At 45.5% G+C, this 18000-nt stretch overlaps 1 protein-coding gene across 4 annotated transcripts in view; it reads left to right on the forward strand.

Moving 5' to 3' along the window:
- Nucleotides 1–605: 605 nt before the first annotated feature.
- The window catches only part of RNF152 (ring finger protein 152), a 60324-nt gene continuing 42929 nt past the window's right edge, over nt 606–18000 (forward strand). Inside the window, exon 1 of one of the 4 annotated variants that reach the window (XM_085537804.1) lies at nt 606–675. In XM_085537804.1, the coding sequence (XP_085393930.1) occupies nt 652–675 (24 nt within the window). In that variant the 5' untranslated portion in view covers nt 606–651. Of the gene's footprint in view, nt 676–14214; nt 14923–17809; nt 17978–18000 lie in introns of those variants that run through there. The other 3 variants (XM_015854627.3, XM_085537801.1, XM_015854629.3) reach the window with 3 other exon arrangements.

Consider the following 18000-nt stretch of genomic DNA (forward strand, 5'->3'; position numbering starts at 1 on the left):
CTGGCGGCACTCCAGTCTTCCTTCTGGACCTGATCCAGTCATTTACTGTGAAACTTTTGCTCCTCTTGGACTTTGCAGCAATTTTCATCCCTGTGGGTGATCTGCCTGGTACCAGATAGAGAAATCCAATAAAAAACCCTGGGAATTTGCTCTGTGCTCAGCAATGCGTAGATGCTATAGTGCTGAATCCTGTTTCTTCTGTAGCAATATACAGGAGGCTGTAAAACCAATAAAACCTGCTTTAACCTGTGACTACAAATAGTTGGGACTATGCAGCAGGAAAAAATAAAACTACATACACTGGGAACTGAGCCAGCGTCCAGCTCTGAGGATCAGTAAGTAATGTTAGAAGACAGACAGGGGAGCATTCATTTTACACTCTGCTTTGCTTGTGGGCCAAGGCTGAACTTCTTTCTTCCCTGCATGTTTCTAAGACTTTTCTTCTTTATATACACTTAGTATAACAAACCAAACAAAGTCATTTTTGCTGTTGTTCAGGCTGATCTCCTCTGCTGCACCCTATGCAACTCCCATCCCCACAACATGGGCCATGTGGCACGCTCTTTGCTTACCCTTTGTGCTGGCGTGACTGCCCTCAGAGGGACTCCTCACTGCACCTGGCATGGCTGTCCAGCTTGGTCACATCTTGCCATGACCTTGGATCATCTTAAGCAGGTGTTGTAAATCGCCTTTTTTCCATTATCTTCAATAACGCTTTATTAGTAATTGCTGTGATTAGCTATAATTGCCTGTGTCAATAGAGTGCCGTGACTGGCAAGGTTAAGCATTTGGTTGGTTTCTGCGTTGTGGAATCCTCAGGAGGGGGAGGTTGTTTAGTAGTTTGTCACTGCTGCCTTTCATAATAACATACTTCAAGTTAATTAAAGCTGCAGCTTACAACAAGGTAGTTGCATTCAGAATATCAGGCTAAATTTGCCTTTCTGAATTAGGTCTAATGTCTCTTTTAAGGCAATTCCAGGCTACAGCGGACTTCAAGAAGTAGCTGGGACCCCCAGGGACTACAAGCTGCATTACCCAACCATGCTTTGAAGACACGAACTGTGTCCAAGTGCATGCCCATCACTAACTGTGACCTGAATAATTCATCCAAGTAACAGAAAGCTTGCAACACCTGAATTGGGAAGGAGCTGGCTCCTTGGTTTGTTGCTTTTAGAAAGCCAGCCCCAACGGTGTCCTAAATGGTGAATTTCTATTTCAGAAATCCTTGGCAAAGAGGTAGGGCATCTGAGCAAGAGGCAGTTTATCACGGGGTGGAATAGAATTCCCACCCCACTTTGTTTCGGTTTAACAAAAGACTTATACAGTCGTTAAGATTGTAAAAGACCTCTAAGATCATAGAGCCAACTGTCAACCCACCCCCACCATGCCCACTAATCATGTCCCTCAGTGCCACATCTACCCCTTGAAAATCTCCAGGGACAGTAACTTCCCCACTTCCCCGGGCAGCCTGTTCCAATGTATTACCACTCTTTCAGAGAAGAATTTTTCCTAATACCAAACCTGAAGACAGTGTTCCTCCTTTGACCCCAAGCAAGATGAGAACTGACAGAATTGCTACTTGGCTATTTACCAGATATATTTCTGGATTAAACCCCTTTGTCCAAGAGGGTGAAGCCTCCTCTGAGCTCAGGGCGCTTCATATCCCAGTTTTTCCCCTTCAGTCTTCTTCACTGGGCTAAATCTGGTTCTTCACAACTGCTGAGGTTTGAGGAACATTAGGAGGCTTTTCGGGCAGAGATAAATGTAAAAGCTGCGCAGAAGAGGATTGTGAAAAATTACATCAATGCAGATGCACTTTGCTGCATGCCTCCGCAGTTCATTTCTTCCAACTACATCAGTTATCTTGAATAGATATACATTTAGGACTTAAACTTGTGACAATTTAGTACATTTGATGCATGTGCATGTAAGGCTACCTCAGAATGCCTTTTCATTGGGTCTGATGGACAGTCTTTCTGTACACAAACCCATATGACTCTCACAGCTCTACTCTTCAGATTTCCCTCCTGGGTTACTGGCTCTGTGGTTCCTAACAGGAGATGGGTGACCAGCTGACTTAAGTGATGGAGGAGGACCCGACAGACAAACAACTGCCAGAGTGGGACCTGGGAGCTACTAGTTTAGAGCCATTTTGATTGACACTTTTATCTTCTCCTGAGCTGAAACAGAGATCGTAGCCTGGGGTATCCTGGGAATAACATGCTATATCCTGTCCAGCTGAAGCTGGGAGGCAGCTCAAAGCCCTTCGCTCAGGAAGCAGCCCTGTGGAGCCACAATGTAAACACCACAGTGCATGTTATTTTTGAGCAGACACCACTTGCTGAAAGTATTTTTTTGTCGTTGTTGAGAATCTGTTTCCCCGTGTTTTCAGTAATGGCACGACTTATTGCAGATGAAATCACAAAAGAATTGAATTCACATCTGAATTTGCTGACCTTTTGGTGTGTTTGCTTTTAATTCGTTTGGGGGTTGTTCGGTGAAATGAGGCTTCACTTTCTTTTCTACCCACTTTCTACCGTGCTTTACATTCAGGCCCCAGGACAAAAAGGCAAATTTCAACATTTTCCTTTGTACTGTTCCTCAGGTTTGAGAAAAGACCCACCCTATTCGCTCGAACCCAGTCATTCTGGACACTTTTTTGTGGGTGTACATGTGTTTGTGGGCCAGTATTTAAAAAAAGGAGCCTTTCACTTGGACGTGTATTCTGATTTCACATCATTTCACATGACCACAGTAGCTCTGTGTTGGTGGGCTTAGCTGAAGACTCTATAAGGAAGACTTGAGCAGTTTCAGAAAGTGCTGGGGATTCTCCCTTTGAGAAGCAGGCCTTTTATTTAAAGATAGGTCAGATCAGACACTCAGAAAATAATGAATCCCTTACACCATACATCTCAAACCCCCCAGCCTTCCATCTGTGACATACGGTCACCCCTAACAACAAGCAGATAAAACCTTAGTGACATAAGAGCCAATTTAGCTTAGAGATTTGTGCATTTCATTTAGGGAACTGCAGGAGATGCAATGGGCTCATGAAGAAATGTAAAGGCAGCTTAGATTTACAAGCATGCCTTATGCTCAACGAAAGGAAAGCTTAGAGTCTGGGTGTTCAGTTCCCTTGGAACAAACACATATGAGCTGGAAGCTGCAGATCAGAGTAACTTATGAAGGATCTCAGAAGGGAAAACAAACACCCTGAGAAATAGATATTCTGCATGCTTCTTGTTCTTTCTTTCTTTCTTTCTTTCTTTCTTTCTTTCTTTCTTTCTTTCTTTCTTTCTTTCTTTCTTTCTTTCTTTCTTTCTTTCTTTCTCTCTTTCTTTCTTTCTTTCTTTCTTTCATTTTATTTAAGCCTCTCTTTGGATCCTAGCTTCTTCACTCAGCAACTCCAACATGGATTTTAAATTGATACTCTTTTATGGGAATGTCTGGCTTAAAATTACTCAGAGCAATTAAAGAGAGAGAAAGAAAGAAAGAAAAATCCCCTGCCATCCTTTGATGTATAAAACACCAGCCTTCTAGGTAACATTTATCCCTTAGGGCAACAGAAGAGTGTGAGAGCCTTTAACCAAATCTACTATGGGAAATCCTGCATTGCCAAGGCCTTTTGCTAGCAGGCAGTGGCTTCTGAGAGCATTTTGCCCACAGCTCCCTGAACGGGAAGACCATCAGACACTGGAAACCTTGTCTCACTGTCACAGCCATGGGATTTTTTTCCTCGGTTGCCAAATAACTGGGGAAGGATGGAGCAGAAAGGCATATCTGTCCTTGACTGATGCAGGTTTAAGGTATGCCACAATCACCTCTAGAAGGAAGGCTGTGATATCGGTATGGGGGGATGTTTTTTATCACTTCACAACATGAAATGGCTACTGTTACGTTGTTTACCTGCCATAAAAAGCTACTGCTATCAGTTTATTGATGTTCAGCAGCTAATGGAGCTGTTGTTGGCTACTGCGTGACTTGCACAATGTTGGCCACTTGGCCCAGGAGGCACATGCTGAGGACGGGACCTCAGGCACCAAAGACACTGGGCAAGGAAGGCCAGGGCAGTGTCTCTTCGTTTCCTGAGGCATAAGTTAGCCAGGGCAAACTGTAATAATAAACAGTATAAGGAATGTTTTTTGTTTTTCTTTTCCCTAAGAAGGAAGCAGGAGGACACTGCTTTCTTGCTGAGGGCATTAAGTCATGCTTTTTGATAGTGAAGTCTGGCCTAGTCGAAACTGCTACTCATGTCTTCCCAGTCATCTCACCAAGGCTCTGAGATAACAGTAGTACCCCTTGGCAATAACAATAACAAGTAGTAGTGGTTTCACTGCTGGGCATCTTCTCAATCTCTTCAGCAAACTCTGACTTTTTAAGACACAATAGTAGTGTCTGTGCTTTATTTGTTTTGCTTTCTAATGATTCTTCCTATCAGTTAGTTGGAGCCAGAGCTTTTGTTCAGAGTATTCTGGAAGGATATATGCACAGAGAATAGGACCAAATGACCAGTGAATGCTGCTTTGTTTTGTTTTAATGCAGAATTTGTTGGTAAAGAATCTACGGGAATGATCTGAGATCCTGTCACAGGGACGAGGCATTAAGAAACCAGGATACATAAATACTCTGCTCTTGACACCCTTTAGCCTTGGGCAAGACATTCAGCCTTTTTAGTTCTGCATCCTCTGAAGAGGTGGTGTAATAATACCTCAAGTACCTCACAGGCCTTTCTGTGAGCTCATTGTTAGTGGCCATCAAGTACCTTGCAGATAAAAATGCAGTTGACAGCATTTCAGGGTACAGCATTGAATCAGCATCATTTCACGGCAATGCTTATCTGCAGTTTATTTGTTGGAAGGGTGGAGCCCTGATGTTTTTTGCTGCTAGAGTGCCTGCATTCTTCTCCTTCCTTTACTCTCACTCCAAAAGCAGCCTGATACTTCCTGTAACATCTTCCTTAATTGCAAGCGAGGGCTTGAAACTTGCCCATGATCAAAGACTGCCTTTTGACAGTTCAGGTGCAATTAAATGTGCATAGCAAGAAGGGTGCTTGCAGTTTCATATTTGATCTGTACTCATGTGTAGGCATAAAACTACAGCCACAGCACCTTCTAGTAGATCAAGCTGTTACATACCTACATGGGTCCATATCAAGACAGAAAAGATTGTGCTGGAGTTACTGGGTGCTTGGAACAAGCCCAGATGATTCTGCCCAGTCAACCACTCTTCCAATAGTGGAGAAAATAGTGACATATCCAGTGGGATCTAGATAGGATGAATACCAGAAGCCTCCTCAAATGTTTGTTAATGTGGAAGCGAAAAGCAGTTGCTCTCCAGTTTCCCCAGCTCCAGAAAAAAAATCCTCTAATTCTTGTACAAGTGATAATGAAGGATCTTTACTATGGTCAGCTACCACAGAGATAATTGATGAAAGCTTCATGAAACCAATATTTGCATGGATTTCATGCGAGATGTTCTTGGACACAGGAACAACAGGTATGGTTCCTTCTGGAAGAAGCACGCGGCCCACTCCATGGCTATCCACTGTTGTTCCTAATTATCTCCCATCAGGAAATAGTATTTACTTCTCTCCTGTGAAAGTAATGAAAATCTTTCCCCTTTGCCCACCATCTCTTTCTGTTTGATCAGTGGGTGCTATGGACACTACCGATGTACTGTCTGAGGCTTAAAGTCAGTGACAAGCTCAAATTAGATTTAAGGAAATGAGTCAATAGGCAGAACAGGAAGGAAACAGGTCAGTTAAAACCTAGAACTCCACACACCGTAGTGTAGCTCAGGAATGTAATGCTTTTTACCACAAAGGAAAAAAATCAGGGACATGAACTTTCATGAGCAGTGTCTGTGAGGGGAAGCATTCCCTCCCTATCTCAAGTCAAAATATACTAATTAAAGAAATGATTGACAAGGCCATGACCAGAGAAGAGAGGCAAAGGGAAAATTAAATAGAGGCCGAAAGACTTTGAGAGATTGAAATGCCAGCCCTACACAGAGACCACCAGGCTGCAGGGACATGGGGAAGCTTTAGAACCTCAGAGTAAAAATGTTATACTTTCTCTTGTCTCGTACGAGACTTTGTCAGCATGTGAAATGTGCCCATAGATCCCTTGAACCTGCCTTCATTCCTGCTCTTAGTACTTTACTGCACTTCTACTTAGCCAAGCACAGGGGCAGTGGTAAGGATGGGTCTGTCCTTTCATGGAGCATGGAGAAAGACAGAACAGCTAGAAAAAAACCCTATTAACTGGGGGCCTGAAGACCACATTGTTTTCTGGTCTCAGAAGTGGTCCCAGCAGCTGAAGAAGCCTCACCATGCTCCATGCCTCTGTGGTACCTTCTGCTTGGGGACTGAAGAAAGCCTAGAAGACTACAGACTTTGAATGTGTCAGGAGGTAGCTTTTATTCTGGTTTGCATATTGCCAAACTGGGGCACGATTTTCACAGTTTCCTGATGTTTGACACCTGTGTGAAAGGTCAGAGTTTCAGATGTGCTGGGGGTGATCCAGAGGAACCAAGGGCAACTCTTTGCTCTGATATCTTTGCAGGTTGCTCCTTTGCTAAGTTTGCTGGCATGCAAATGCTGGTGAAAGTCAGCATGGAAGTTGACAGCAGTGTTCTGAATTACTCTTCTCAGCAATAGATAATGCATCTCATTAGACAGGGTAAAACTACGATGATAATGATTACCACACTTGGAATAAATCAGCGACGTGCAAACTGGCACATTTTTTGGCAAGCACAATTACCCATGAAAATTGTATCATTTTTCTCTTCCTGCCCAGCCTGCCCACTTAGCAGTGTTCTTTTTTCCCCAGGGAAGTGATCCTTAATTTTGAGCAATGAAGCTGTGAAGGGTCTGGAGCACAAGTCTTAGGGGAAGCAGCTGGAGGGACTGGGATTGTTCAGCCTGGAGGAGGCTCAGGGGAGACCTTATCGCTCTCTACAACTGCCTAAAAGGAGGATGTGGTGATATGGGGGGTCAGCCTCTTCTTTCTGGTAACAGTGATAGAATGAGGAGTATTGACTTTAAGTTGTGCCAGGGGAGGTTCATGTTGAATACTAGGAAACATTTCTTCTCAGAAGGAGTAGTGAGGCACTGGAATGGCTGCCCAGGGAAGTGGTGGAGTCACTGTCCCCGGAGGTGCTCAGGAAACATTTAGGTGTGGCACTGAGGGCCCTGGGCATGGTGGGGATGGGTTGATGGTTGGACTAGATCTTCTTAGTGGTCTTTTCCAATCTTAATGATTCTGTGAAAAGGCCCCTTTAATCTTCTGGTCTATCAACAAAGGGCCTGATTGCTCCGGTCTGTGTTTTGACTCACAAAGTCTTTGGGTAGGACTGAAATGGTGTTACTTTGACAAGTGATGGCTTTGCAATTTAGAGCTACAAAAACTTCTCTTCTGTCATATCCCAGGTATAACAGAGGAGTTACCCTTAACAAAAAAGGAGCCAGAGGTGTAGAATTTCACCTGAAACCTCTGGTAAACAGTGGCCCAAATTCAGGCACACACACAGCAATGTGCACATTGCATAAACATACATGGCACTGTCTAAATTTTGGACAGCTGCACTACAGTGTGTATTGCTGCTGTAGTTTTGACAGTGTTAGCTCGATGAAATTACTAATTGCACTTGAAGTGCTGGAAATAATACAGCCATATGTGTATCTGCTGTGTGTACTTCATAAATGAGATGGTGTCACCATAAACTGTGAAAATAACACAGCTGTATAAAATTATAGTGATGAATGTGTGTTGGCTTGCAGTTCTACCAGTCCAAGCCAATGCTGTTCCCTCACAAGTGTGGGCATTTAAACAGGCAGTGTAGACAGCATTTGTGTCAAGTGCTCTTTGTTTATCTGCAGAATATAACCCCAGCACCTTCTCCTTCTCCCAGAGCTTGTATATGTTCTAGGGCTGGGGCAGAGAGGAGTGCAGCTCAGCGGGGCTGTACTTGTGTTGCTCCTCACTTCTAATCTGTGGCCAGAGGAAGCTCTCGGTTGAGCAGGTTATCACCACTGCAGCACATCTACATGCGGCTGGCGGGGACTTGGGCTGGGCAAACAAAGGACAAGTCAGAACAAAAGACAAAAACTTGAGCAGTTCTGAGCTGACAGCAGAAAGGCAAGGAGCGGGATTACAGTCAAAAGACACCCAAATAAGGAGACAAAGGACCTTAAGAGAATCCTAATGACTCAGAGGTGGGAGAGGATGGGCAGACAAAGGCCGTGATTGCTATCAGGTGCTGAAGGCAGCTATCTGCTCGTGAAAGCACCCCAGGTCAGTCCACGGGCATCCAAGGAAAGGTGTGCTCAGAGCTGGTGAGTGTCTCCTACCTTTGTGACCACAGGGATACCTGTCCAGGATGCTGGTTTGTGGCTTGGGGGCCTGGGGAAGACAGTGGTGATAGGAGCAAATTGATATCGTTTTAAAACAAAATAATCTACAGTTCTACGTTATTGCAACATCAAAGGTAAGGATTTGGATGCAATTTAGTCTCTGACCAGCCTGACTGTACTGCTGGATGTTTCCTGAAAGAGGCAGGCTCGGGAACAAGGGTAGTTAAGCCATCAGCAGATAAGCAAAGATTTGTAACTTCCACATCCTGAGCAATTGGTGTGCGAGTGTGGGTGCATCACTCGGGAGTGACTGTCACTGCTTTTCCATCTTGATAAACACACAGAAACGTCTGGGGTCAAATAGCAGGCAGGACTTGTACTGCCAGGGCTATAAACTGAGGCTCTTTTCTGATATCACAAAAAAACAACAACCCATACCATCCTAATAATCCCAGAAGGGAGACAGTCGGTGTGTGAGAGACACGTAGAACTTAACAGTGGGCGCATGGAGAGCTGTATGCGGTATCACACTTGTCTTACTTAACAAGCTAGGCATGGATGAATGAGAAGGAAGGATGCATTACACATACCCAGCAGAAAAAAAAAAAAAAAAAAGAAATGACATCTCCTGGGCAGCTCTGTAAATGCTTACTGGTTTTACTGTGATATTTCTCATGCTGTGGCAACACCGTTGTGCCCCTTATGCCTTAAAATGTAGTCAACAGGAACTCACCTGCTGGTGAGGGTGAGATGGGGCTACAGCTGCAGAGGTGGCTACAAAGCATCAGCCCCAGAGAGAGATTTGTTTTGCTGCCATCAGCACTTTCTTGTTATATTGGATGTCTGGACAGGTAGGAGAAATATTAGGCTCTGGCAAGCAGCAACTTGCAACTGCAGCTGTTTTCACAGCTTGAAAATAATCCGGTGTGAGGTAAAGACTGGTTGCACTGAGCAACAGGAGCAAGGGACCAGAGGCAAGCTCCGTCCCCGCCTGAGATTTACAGTTCGATCCTCCTCATTCATCTGAGCATTTCCCCCCTTGCTGCGTGGCAGCTTCCATGAGCCACCATCACACATCAGAGACGTTTTCCTCATAAAATAAAAGGTAGAGCAAGCCAGTGTGGGCTGGATCTGGCTGGGAAAGGGTGCTGTATTTTGAACACACTGAGGACGTGGAAGGTGGTTGCAAGAGTTCAGGTCAAATAATATCCTTCATAGCAGCAGGGAAGGGATGAATTATGGGGTATGAGGTGAAAAGGAAAAAGAAATTAATAGGATTGAGAATGATGCTGCTTGATCTCACTTCGATAAAGCCACAGCTGTACAAATCAAAGCTACCTGGGTCAATGAACCTCACATAGAGAGCAGCTCAACTTGCTGTAGGCAGTTACGATGAGTGGGAGAGGTGAAGTCCCAGGCAGAGCAAGGTTTCAATGCAGTTGGCCTATCTCTCATCATTACGTTTGACTTTAAGATGCAGTTGAGTTCTGCCATGCTTAGGTGAACCTAGCGTTAGAAAGCTGTGCCTAAACATGTTTGTTTTAGACACCTGTGTCGCATAACTCAGACGTCCAGAGCCTGCAGCTTTCAGCCAAACTCACAGTCCAGAGCCCTTTAGCAAAGAATTTCCTAGCGTGTGTTGACTGCTATGGTTGTAACTCAATTAGCAACGTCCTTGTTTCCAATAAGCTCTGGGCAGACGTGACCTATGCTGGTATGTTGCTGTCATTGCTCCCTCAGAGGACATTTCACTGTGAGGATCCACATCTCCTTAACTGGGTTGCTGCCCTTGGGATGTTGGCAAACAGCTGAAAGGCTTCTGGGAAAGGGTAGTTGCAGCTCTGCACATTCAGCATAAGCCAGTGGCTTCGAGTAGATGTTTTTACTTTGTTAAAAGCTGGGAAAATAACAATGAAAAGAAACATTTGCTTGGGAGAGGATAAAATAAGAGGCTTGGAGGTCTGTGAAGCATCATGGAGATATGTCAGGATGGTCTGGAAAGAGTCTGGAAGAGAGATTGAGAAATGAGTAGAAACAATAAGCGGTGGAGGGGAAAGACATACAAATAAGGTGAAAGTAGCAACCTAGGACTTAAAGGAAGAGAAGGACGGAGAGAACCCATGAGAGAAACTGGGGGAAAAAAAAAAGAACTCAAATGTTAGACAGAGAGCATGAAGAAAGCCTTGTAATAGACTAAGCCTTGTAAATAGAGACTAGCAAATTCCATCTTATTTATTCATGTTCCCTCTGAATTACTTTTCCCTGGCGGCTGCTGAGGGTCCAATTGCTGTGTTCTTTCCTCCCAATTGCTGTGTTCTCCCCTCCTTCCATGGAGTGTGGCCATGCACTTTTCTTTGAGGATGATGAATGGGCAAAACATTCTTCAGCACTTCAGCCTTAAAGCAGCATTCTCCAAAGCCTCTCTGCCTTGAGCAGTTTCCCCACTGCCTCCCTGGTGGAAACTTGGCAACTTCATTACAACCCCCAGGCAGGCTCTCTCCTATGAAGTCCTCCTGCAGCTTGGTCCATTATTAATGCTGAAATAAGTGTATTGTTATAAAATAACCACGAATCAGACTAGCCCTCCTTGCAAAGAAGAGAGACGTCTTCCCTTTTCCATATCCTTCCTTGTCATCTCTTTGCAGACAGATGGCCTCTTGCAGATATTTAGTAACTCATTTAAGGGACTGCCCAAATCCTGTTAAAATCCTGTAAAACTCTGCTAGTTTTAAAGGGTGTTGGTGTGGCCCTGCAAGGTTTGCCCTTGTGAGGTTCGTGCCCAAGCATATACCCTTTGGACTCTTCAGAGAACTTGTTTGGCAGAGAACTGAATTGGTAGGGTAGTTTCTTAGAAAGACAGATAAAGCCTTTGAACCTTTTCAGCCTTTAGCACGGGGAGGATTTTTCAAGCCTAGAAAGATGTTTAAAAGAAAAGCTTTTCTCACTGATAACTTTTATCAGTCCAAACAATAACACAGTGATTTTTTAAATAACAGCTTCCTATTTTTTAATAACAGCTTCCTAGTGATTACAGGGAGTAAGTCCCATCTGACTTCCAAAATGAGGCCTGGGCTCTTTTCTTGCTCCTCGGCCACATCTTCCTGTTCTTCAGCCAGGCTCCTAAGAAGGCTTGCTCTCGTTAAAGGAAGGAGCGAAGAAGGGATTTAAAACAACTCTCTTTAAATCAGAGGCGTGTTTAAAAGTTGACATCTCACAGGATTGACATCAGACACATGGATCATGTGAGCCTCGCAGCCCAGAGGTCTGAACTAGGAACCTCTGTACATACCTTCTGGCAACAATCTTAAATGTGATATATGTGGCACTGTGCTGGAAAGCATATACCAGCTTGACTGGAGTACAGGAGCTCTAGGCAAGTGACTTTCAACCAGATCACCTGTGAGCTTGAAAAGAAGTTTATTCCCTCTTTGACCATACTTAAGTTGTTTGGAAAGTCAAGTATTAACTAAGCGAGGCCAGGAAGAGACAGTAATTTAGAGAGTGCTTGCATCACTGCTGTAGGTCACACACAGCTCTGCTGTGACTGTGGCTGTCCCAGAGGTGGAAGCCATACCAGCATGGGTGTTCCCAGGCTCATGTTTTCTGAAGGTCAGGAGGTGGAAGGATCTTGAGGACATACAGAAGCAACAAGATGTACAAGTTGACCTAGGTTTGAACAGCTCTGCCTTGGCAGGTCTGGTCTTGAAGATAATAGTTTGCATAAATAGTCCTGTTGTCTTCAAATGGTGAAATCCTTCTAAATTCTTCCAGGGGTGTGAGGGCTGCAGGGAGAGGCCCTGAATGAAAGACTACTGTACAGGAATTGCCTCAGCCACAAGAGCCCAATCTGAATCTCTCACGGGGACAGAATAATGTTTAATGTATTCCTGGGTACAAGCAGCGTCATCTCCTCTGCTGATGCTTATACAGGTTTGTCTCCTTTTCAGCAGTCCCAATAACAAACAAATAAATATTGACTTCATTTTCACATGCTTAACTGGCTGTACTGTCTATCCCAGAAAATCCATGGGATTTCTTAAAGAGCTTTGTTACTCAATTCGTTTTAAATGGCGATGAATCCACAGCTGCAGTGTTAATTATAAATGATATCATTTTCAGGAAGTGTTAAGATGAAGCACGCTCGCTGCTGCCATGATAGCACTGAGTACATCAGCATCCCAGCATGCTTGTTTTCCCATGCATACTTCAGCTTCCACACTGAAATTTCAACCCTTGGTCCTAATCCTGTTAACTCTTAGCCATGTGAGTAATGCTGCTCAGCTAAGTGTGCTTCAAGATAGCTGCTCCTGCATGTGATAACAGGCACAATCAGGCAAATGTAAAAATAAGCCTGTGTAAATAGACTTCCAAGTCCCACTTTATTTTCTCTGCTAAATAAAGGTCTGTCTCTCTTGATCATCGCTGGACTTTCATTGTCGGATGTGAGCCAAGTGTTCAACCTGAAGCAACCGTGACTTTATAACACCAATCAAGGGGTGTAAAACACCCAATGCTGGCCGAGTAGTTTGGTGATAATGAACTCTGCTTACAGCATTCACACAGTGTGGTTTCATCTTCACAACGCCTATAATGTGAACTGTGGACTTGTACTACCCTAAGGGTGATACATAGGGGACTTGAGTTAGGCTAGAGAAAATAACCTTTCTCTTACTCAGTTTGCTCTAATTATAGTCTGAGTTGCGCCACTTTTTTTTGTGTCCTTGATTTCTGCAGGAGGCATAAATAGGTGGATGGAAGCAGCCCAGAGAGAAAGACTGAGGTTGAGGATTTGGGGTGGAGAAGACATGCATTGTAAGTCTGTCAAGAAAAACTAGGAGGTCACGCCTTAAGGCATAATGAGGCCCCCCAGGGCTGGAGAGTGGGGATGAGGGCACAAAGACAGCTGGAGGTGGTGGCATATGGACAGGTGACTAAGGAGGTTGGCAATGGGGAGTACAATGAGAGGGCTGTGCTACTGAGATCCCATCGAGCTGGTGGGGAGCCCAGCATCATGTAAAAAGCAGCATACACTCACGTTGTTGAAGAGTATGATTATGTCAAGAGAGACTTATACAATCAGCCATTTCCTGACTTTGAATGCTTCTGTTTGCTACTCTAACATTCTGTTTAATGGAGCTTTTTGTCAGCAAGAGGACTATCTATTTTGCTGCAAGCTGGTGCCAAAGAAGCATCACAACGTTCTGATATGGAAGTCACAAACAGTGAATGAAGTAGTTGTTGCACTTATTAAATTATGATGAAATATCTCCATGTTATTCATTTGTGTTGCATTTGTATATGAAAGCAGTAATTCTGTTAAACCTCAGCTACCTCAGAGGAGGACAGTGAATTAACGTGGATGAATGAAGGGCTGTCTGACTAATGGACTTTCAATATAGATAATGCCCCAAAACAAATTCAACATTGCTTTGGATAACAGAGAATGCTTTAAAAAAGCCAACAAACCCAGAAGTTTTGGTAATTGAAATTCACTGATGTGCGAATATTTTTTCAGGCAGATATTTACTCTTTTCTTTAATATACTGTGCCCTATTAATTATCGAGAGGATACAGGCATGATTCTGTATTGATGTATGATACAAAATGAAGGATCAAGATTTGATTCATATCGGTGTACTTGTCTAAGCACTACCTAGTGATGGAGCAAGGAGAGATAAAAGTGCAGCTCAGCAGAAAATTGCCAGAGCTCCTAAACTCCTTTTTTTTCTTTCATTTCTTGACAGCTGCAGCAGCAAAGACAATATCCAGGACCGCAGAGATTAACCGCTGTGGTAGCACCACTGGTTTGTTTATCCAGCACTCTGCACTAGCCATAAATGCAGCTCAAAATCCAGCAGGAGATATGGCCCTGAGCACCCTGCATAGCTGACCCTGCCTGAGCAGGAGGATGGGGAGGAGGATCTCCAGAGGTCCCTTCCTCTGCTAATGAAAGCTGGTGGCCTTCCTGTTGCAGGCATATCCGTGCAGGATGCCCAGAGCCTTGTGTTGTTGGTGGCACCCAGGAGGTGGGATATGGGAGCAGCAGATCTCCGAGGAGGCTTAGGGAGGGTCATCACTTTCAGGGAGATGGAAGATGAATCAGTATGCCCAGCTGCACTGGAAGGCTATTTACTCTGCCTATCTCTGAGTGTAAGAGTTCAAGAAGCCTTTACAGTCTATTGTCTGTGGAGGGAGATTAGCCCAGGCAGAAGGTGACTCAGAGCATACAAGCTGGTCTCCTGTTCTGAATCACCTCCTGGGACAGCTCTCCTGTGATTAAGGAGGTGGCTGATAGATACTGAAGGAGCAACTTTCCTAAGTGTTGTGCTGAGAGATGTCTATGCATCTTCCTTTTTAGGGCTGTGGATAACAGATGAGTGTTTTCAAACCAGCACAGGAGAAGATCATCGGTCAAATTTCTGAACCTAACCTGAGGACAAAAAGTGGGCTGAATGAGTTGCAAGTGAATACAGAATTTCATTCTCAGCCTCCCGTGACAGGCAGATTAACCATCTCCAGCAGGAAGTCTTCAGTGTTAGCACAGTGGAGAGGATTCCTCTTAACTGGTGAGATATTTTCATTTTTATTCTTTGAAAGACAGAGAAAGGGAGATGTGGCACCATGGGCCATGGTTAGTGGGCATGGTGGTGATGGGTTGACGGTTGGACTGGATGATCTTAGTGGGCTTTTCCAACCTAATGATTCTGCGATTCTAGGGGGCTCAAAGCAATTTATTAAACTGAATTATTGTGAATACACAGCCTTTCTACACTTTCAGCTTAGCAGACTGTAAAAATACTCAGACCCCGGTTCAGCAGTGATTTTATGGCAAGTGTGTTCTCTTTCCATTGGCCTCAGAGGACTGAGACTGTAGCAGTCTTCATTTTTCCATTGATTGACGTTAGGTGAGGAGTGCTAGGAAGGCTGGTTACATACCTTGTGCATGTGTGCTTCCTGGCTGCCGAACAAAGCAGAGAGAAGCCAGATCCTCTCTGCCTCTTGCTTGGAGGGGCTCAGAGAAGTTTCTTCACTCTGTCCTGTTGATGACTGAAAAAAGAAGAAAGAGGAGGCATTACTGTCCCTGATACTGTCCCTGATTTCTCCTGCTCTAACAGCTTAGCCAAAAGATTCCAAAGCTGCTGAAGGAAAAGAGGAAGAAAGGAAGGTAGGCAGTATGATATGAACTCTGTTTCTCAAGGAAACTAGGATAAGAAAAAAAAGTTCCTAGGCCTCTTAGTAACAGAATAAACCTTGGGAACATGACTTAATTCTACACCGTGGGCTCAGAAACAAAGAGGAATGAATCCCATGTGTACTGATTATTTTTAAAACGCTTGCGAGCTCCGGTTCAGCTTTATGATTATTTGGTGACTTGCTCCTGCCTGGAGCGGAAAGTTTGACACTGAGCTCCCACAGATATATGGCCTATTAGAGGTCCCTGAGGTGGTCGTAATGCAGAAACCAGGAGTAAGTTACCTCTGCTGTGGGTCTCCAGCACTTCTAAAGGACTTCTGCTGCTGTTCCCACACTGAAAAGGGTGATACCAAGGAACTCGCTGCCTTCTATGAATCTGAACCCTTGTGAACAGAGGTTTATAATCATGTACTGTATGGAGCAAGCTGGAGCTGTATTCTTATTACCTTTCTTTTAAGCTTATTGCTGAGAACTTTCTAAGCTTTCTTCCATGGAGATGTACAGATCCTTATTCTCATAATAGGTGCAGCCTGGGGGATGACACCAGCAGCACAAGAATCCTCTTGGGAATAATTACGCTTCCTTTCTCCTTCCCTTTGTCTGTTGTATCTATTTGGCAGCACTTCTGTAAGGAATTGTGTGAATACGTAACTTTAATCCCATTCAGCAGAGGGAGTCAGATGCTAAAATCTCTGCATGCACAGCAGCCTCTCAGGACCCAGAGCTGTGTCTGCATGTCAGTGTGCAAGCACTCAGCTCTCTGCTGTATGCTCGGCCAGGATGGGGTCTACGTAGGTGTCCCACTCTCAGCTGGGCTCTGCTGTAGTGAGAAAAGCACAGTAGCAGCATGGTAAAATAATTAACAAAGTCACTGTGTTCTTTGGCACTGCCTGGTGGGTTATCATGGTGAGGCACTGGAACAGGTTGCCCATAGAAGTTGTGGGCTCAAGGCCAGATCGGATGAGGTTCTGGGCAGCCTGATTTGGTAGGCTGTAACTCTGCCTATGGCAGGGGGTTGGGGCTGGGTGGGCTGTAAGGTTCCTTCCAACCCAAACCACCCTCTGATTCTATGATCTTTCTCTATGTATGGTCCATACCAACAACCTACCCTAAGCCAGAAGCATGGCTGCAGCTGAGTGCCCAGGCCTGCAACAAGATCCTTCCCCCTACAGTGGCCATCTTGTGTGCTGTATCCCAAGCAGCTGGGCATAGAGCAGGGAGGAGCACTGACAGCTTTTGAGCCGCCCTGCCAGCCTCTTGTGGGGAAATGAAAGCCAAATGCGTGTGCTGAGACCATGGCTATGGTGTGAATCAGTGATGAGAAGTTAGAGATGCTAATGACTGGTACTTTGGGGGCAGGCCTGATGGGAGAATTGGGCCCACGTGACTTCTCCAGCTTTCTTTCAATTATCTGATGAGAACACTTTGATCTAAGAAAGACTGCAGGATCTGAAAATCTGCTCAGAATGCTCATCCTGAGAGCGGTAACTGAGTTTTCAGTATTTATGGCAGCACCCGGAGCCATAATTGTGTGTGCACTAAGATGTGGTAGCTCTGCTTGAAACTCAGCTTGGCCATTAGCTCCATGTAGAGGAGAGTAGAAAGAAGGGGAGGACACTCAGCAGGCTTTTGTGAAACCTGCATATTTTGCTCGTTATGGAGGTTTGCCTCCTCTACAGCCAGCATTGGTCACACCAAGATGATCGGCAACTCTTCTCTCAACTGCTTGTCCCAGAACAACGCCATAACAAGTGGGAAAAGGTTTGTCGCTCCTCTCATCTGTTCTCCTGCCCCATATGTGATGCCAGAAGGCACATACACTTTTTCCTACGCTGATGGAAATAGGGTCGTTCTCTTTGCAGGCAGCGGAGCACACGCTGCTCTTTGGCAGACACAGGCCTTGATGTAGCCATCAAAATGGAGGCCTCACTCCCTAACAGCACCAGGCGCACACCTATAGCCTACAGCGAGGTGCAGCGGCGGTGCAGGTTCAAGCCTGGAGCTGGGACCGCAGGTCTCCAAAGCCAAAGTTTTGGGTCGGATCACTTGCCCTGTACGGGCTTCGTCTGTCCCACGGGGCAGCGCCGGAGGACACAGAGTCAGGTAGAGGTGTTAACGCTATGCCCCGAGCCAGGACGTCAAACCACACACCCAGGCGGTGTGGGACTGCAGCGGGGGGCACGCCGCCCCCCGGGGCGGGGGCCTCAAACATGCCTGGGCGGCTCCGTCGCTCCCCGCCGCCCGAGCCCCGCCTCGGCCCCGCACCCGGCGGGGCGGGGGACGGGGGGCGGCGCTGGCTGCCGGGGCGAGGGCGCCGGCTGCGGCGGGCGCGGGGCGGTCGGCGGCGAGGACGGCCGTGGGCAAGGTCAGCGGTCGGCCGGGAGAGGAGCGCCAGGCGCCACGGATGCTGCGGTGCCACCGCAGGGGGTGAGGAGGGGGCAGCCGGGGCG

The sequence above is a fragment of the Coturnix japonica genome, chromosome 2 (assembly GCF_054131305.1).
Source record: "Coturnix japonica strain WE chromosome 2, WE-NBRP24, whole genome shotgun sequence".
NCBI lineage: Eukaryota > Metazoa > Chordata > Aves > Galliformes > Phasianidae > Coturnix > Coturnix japonica.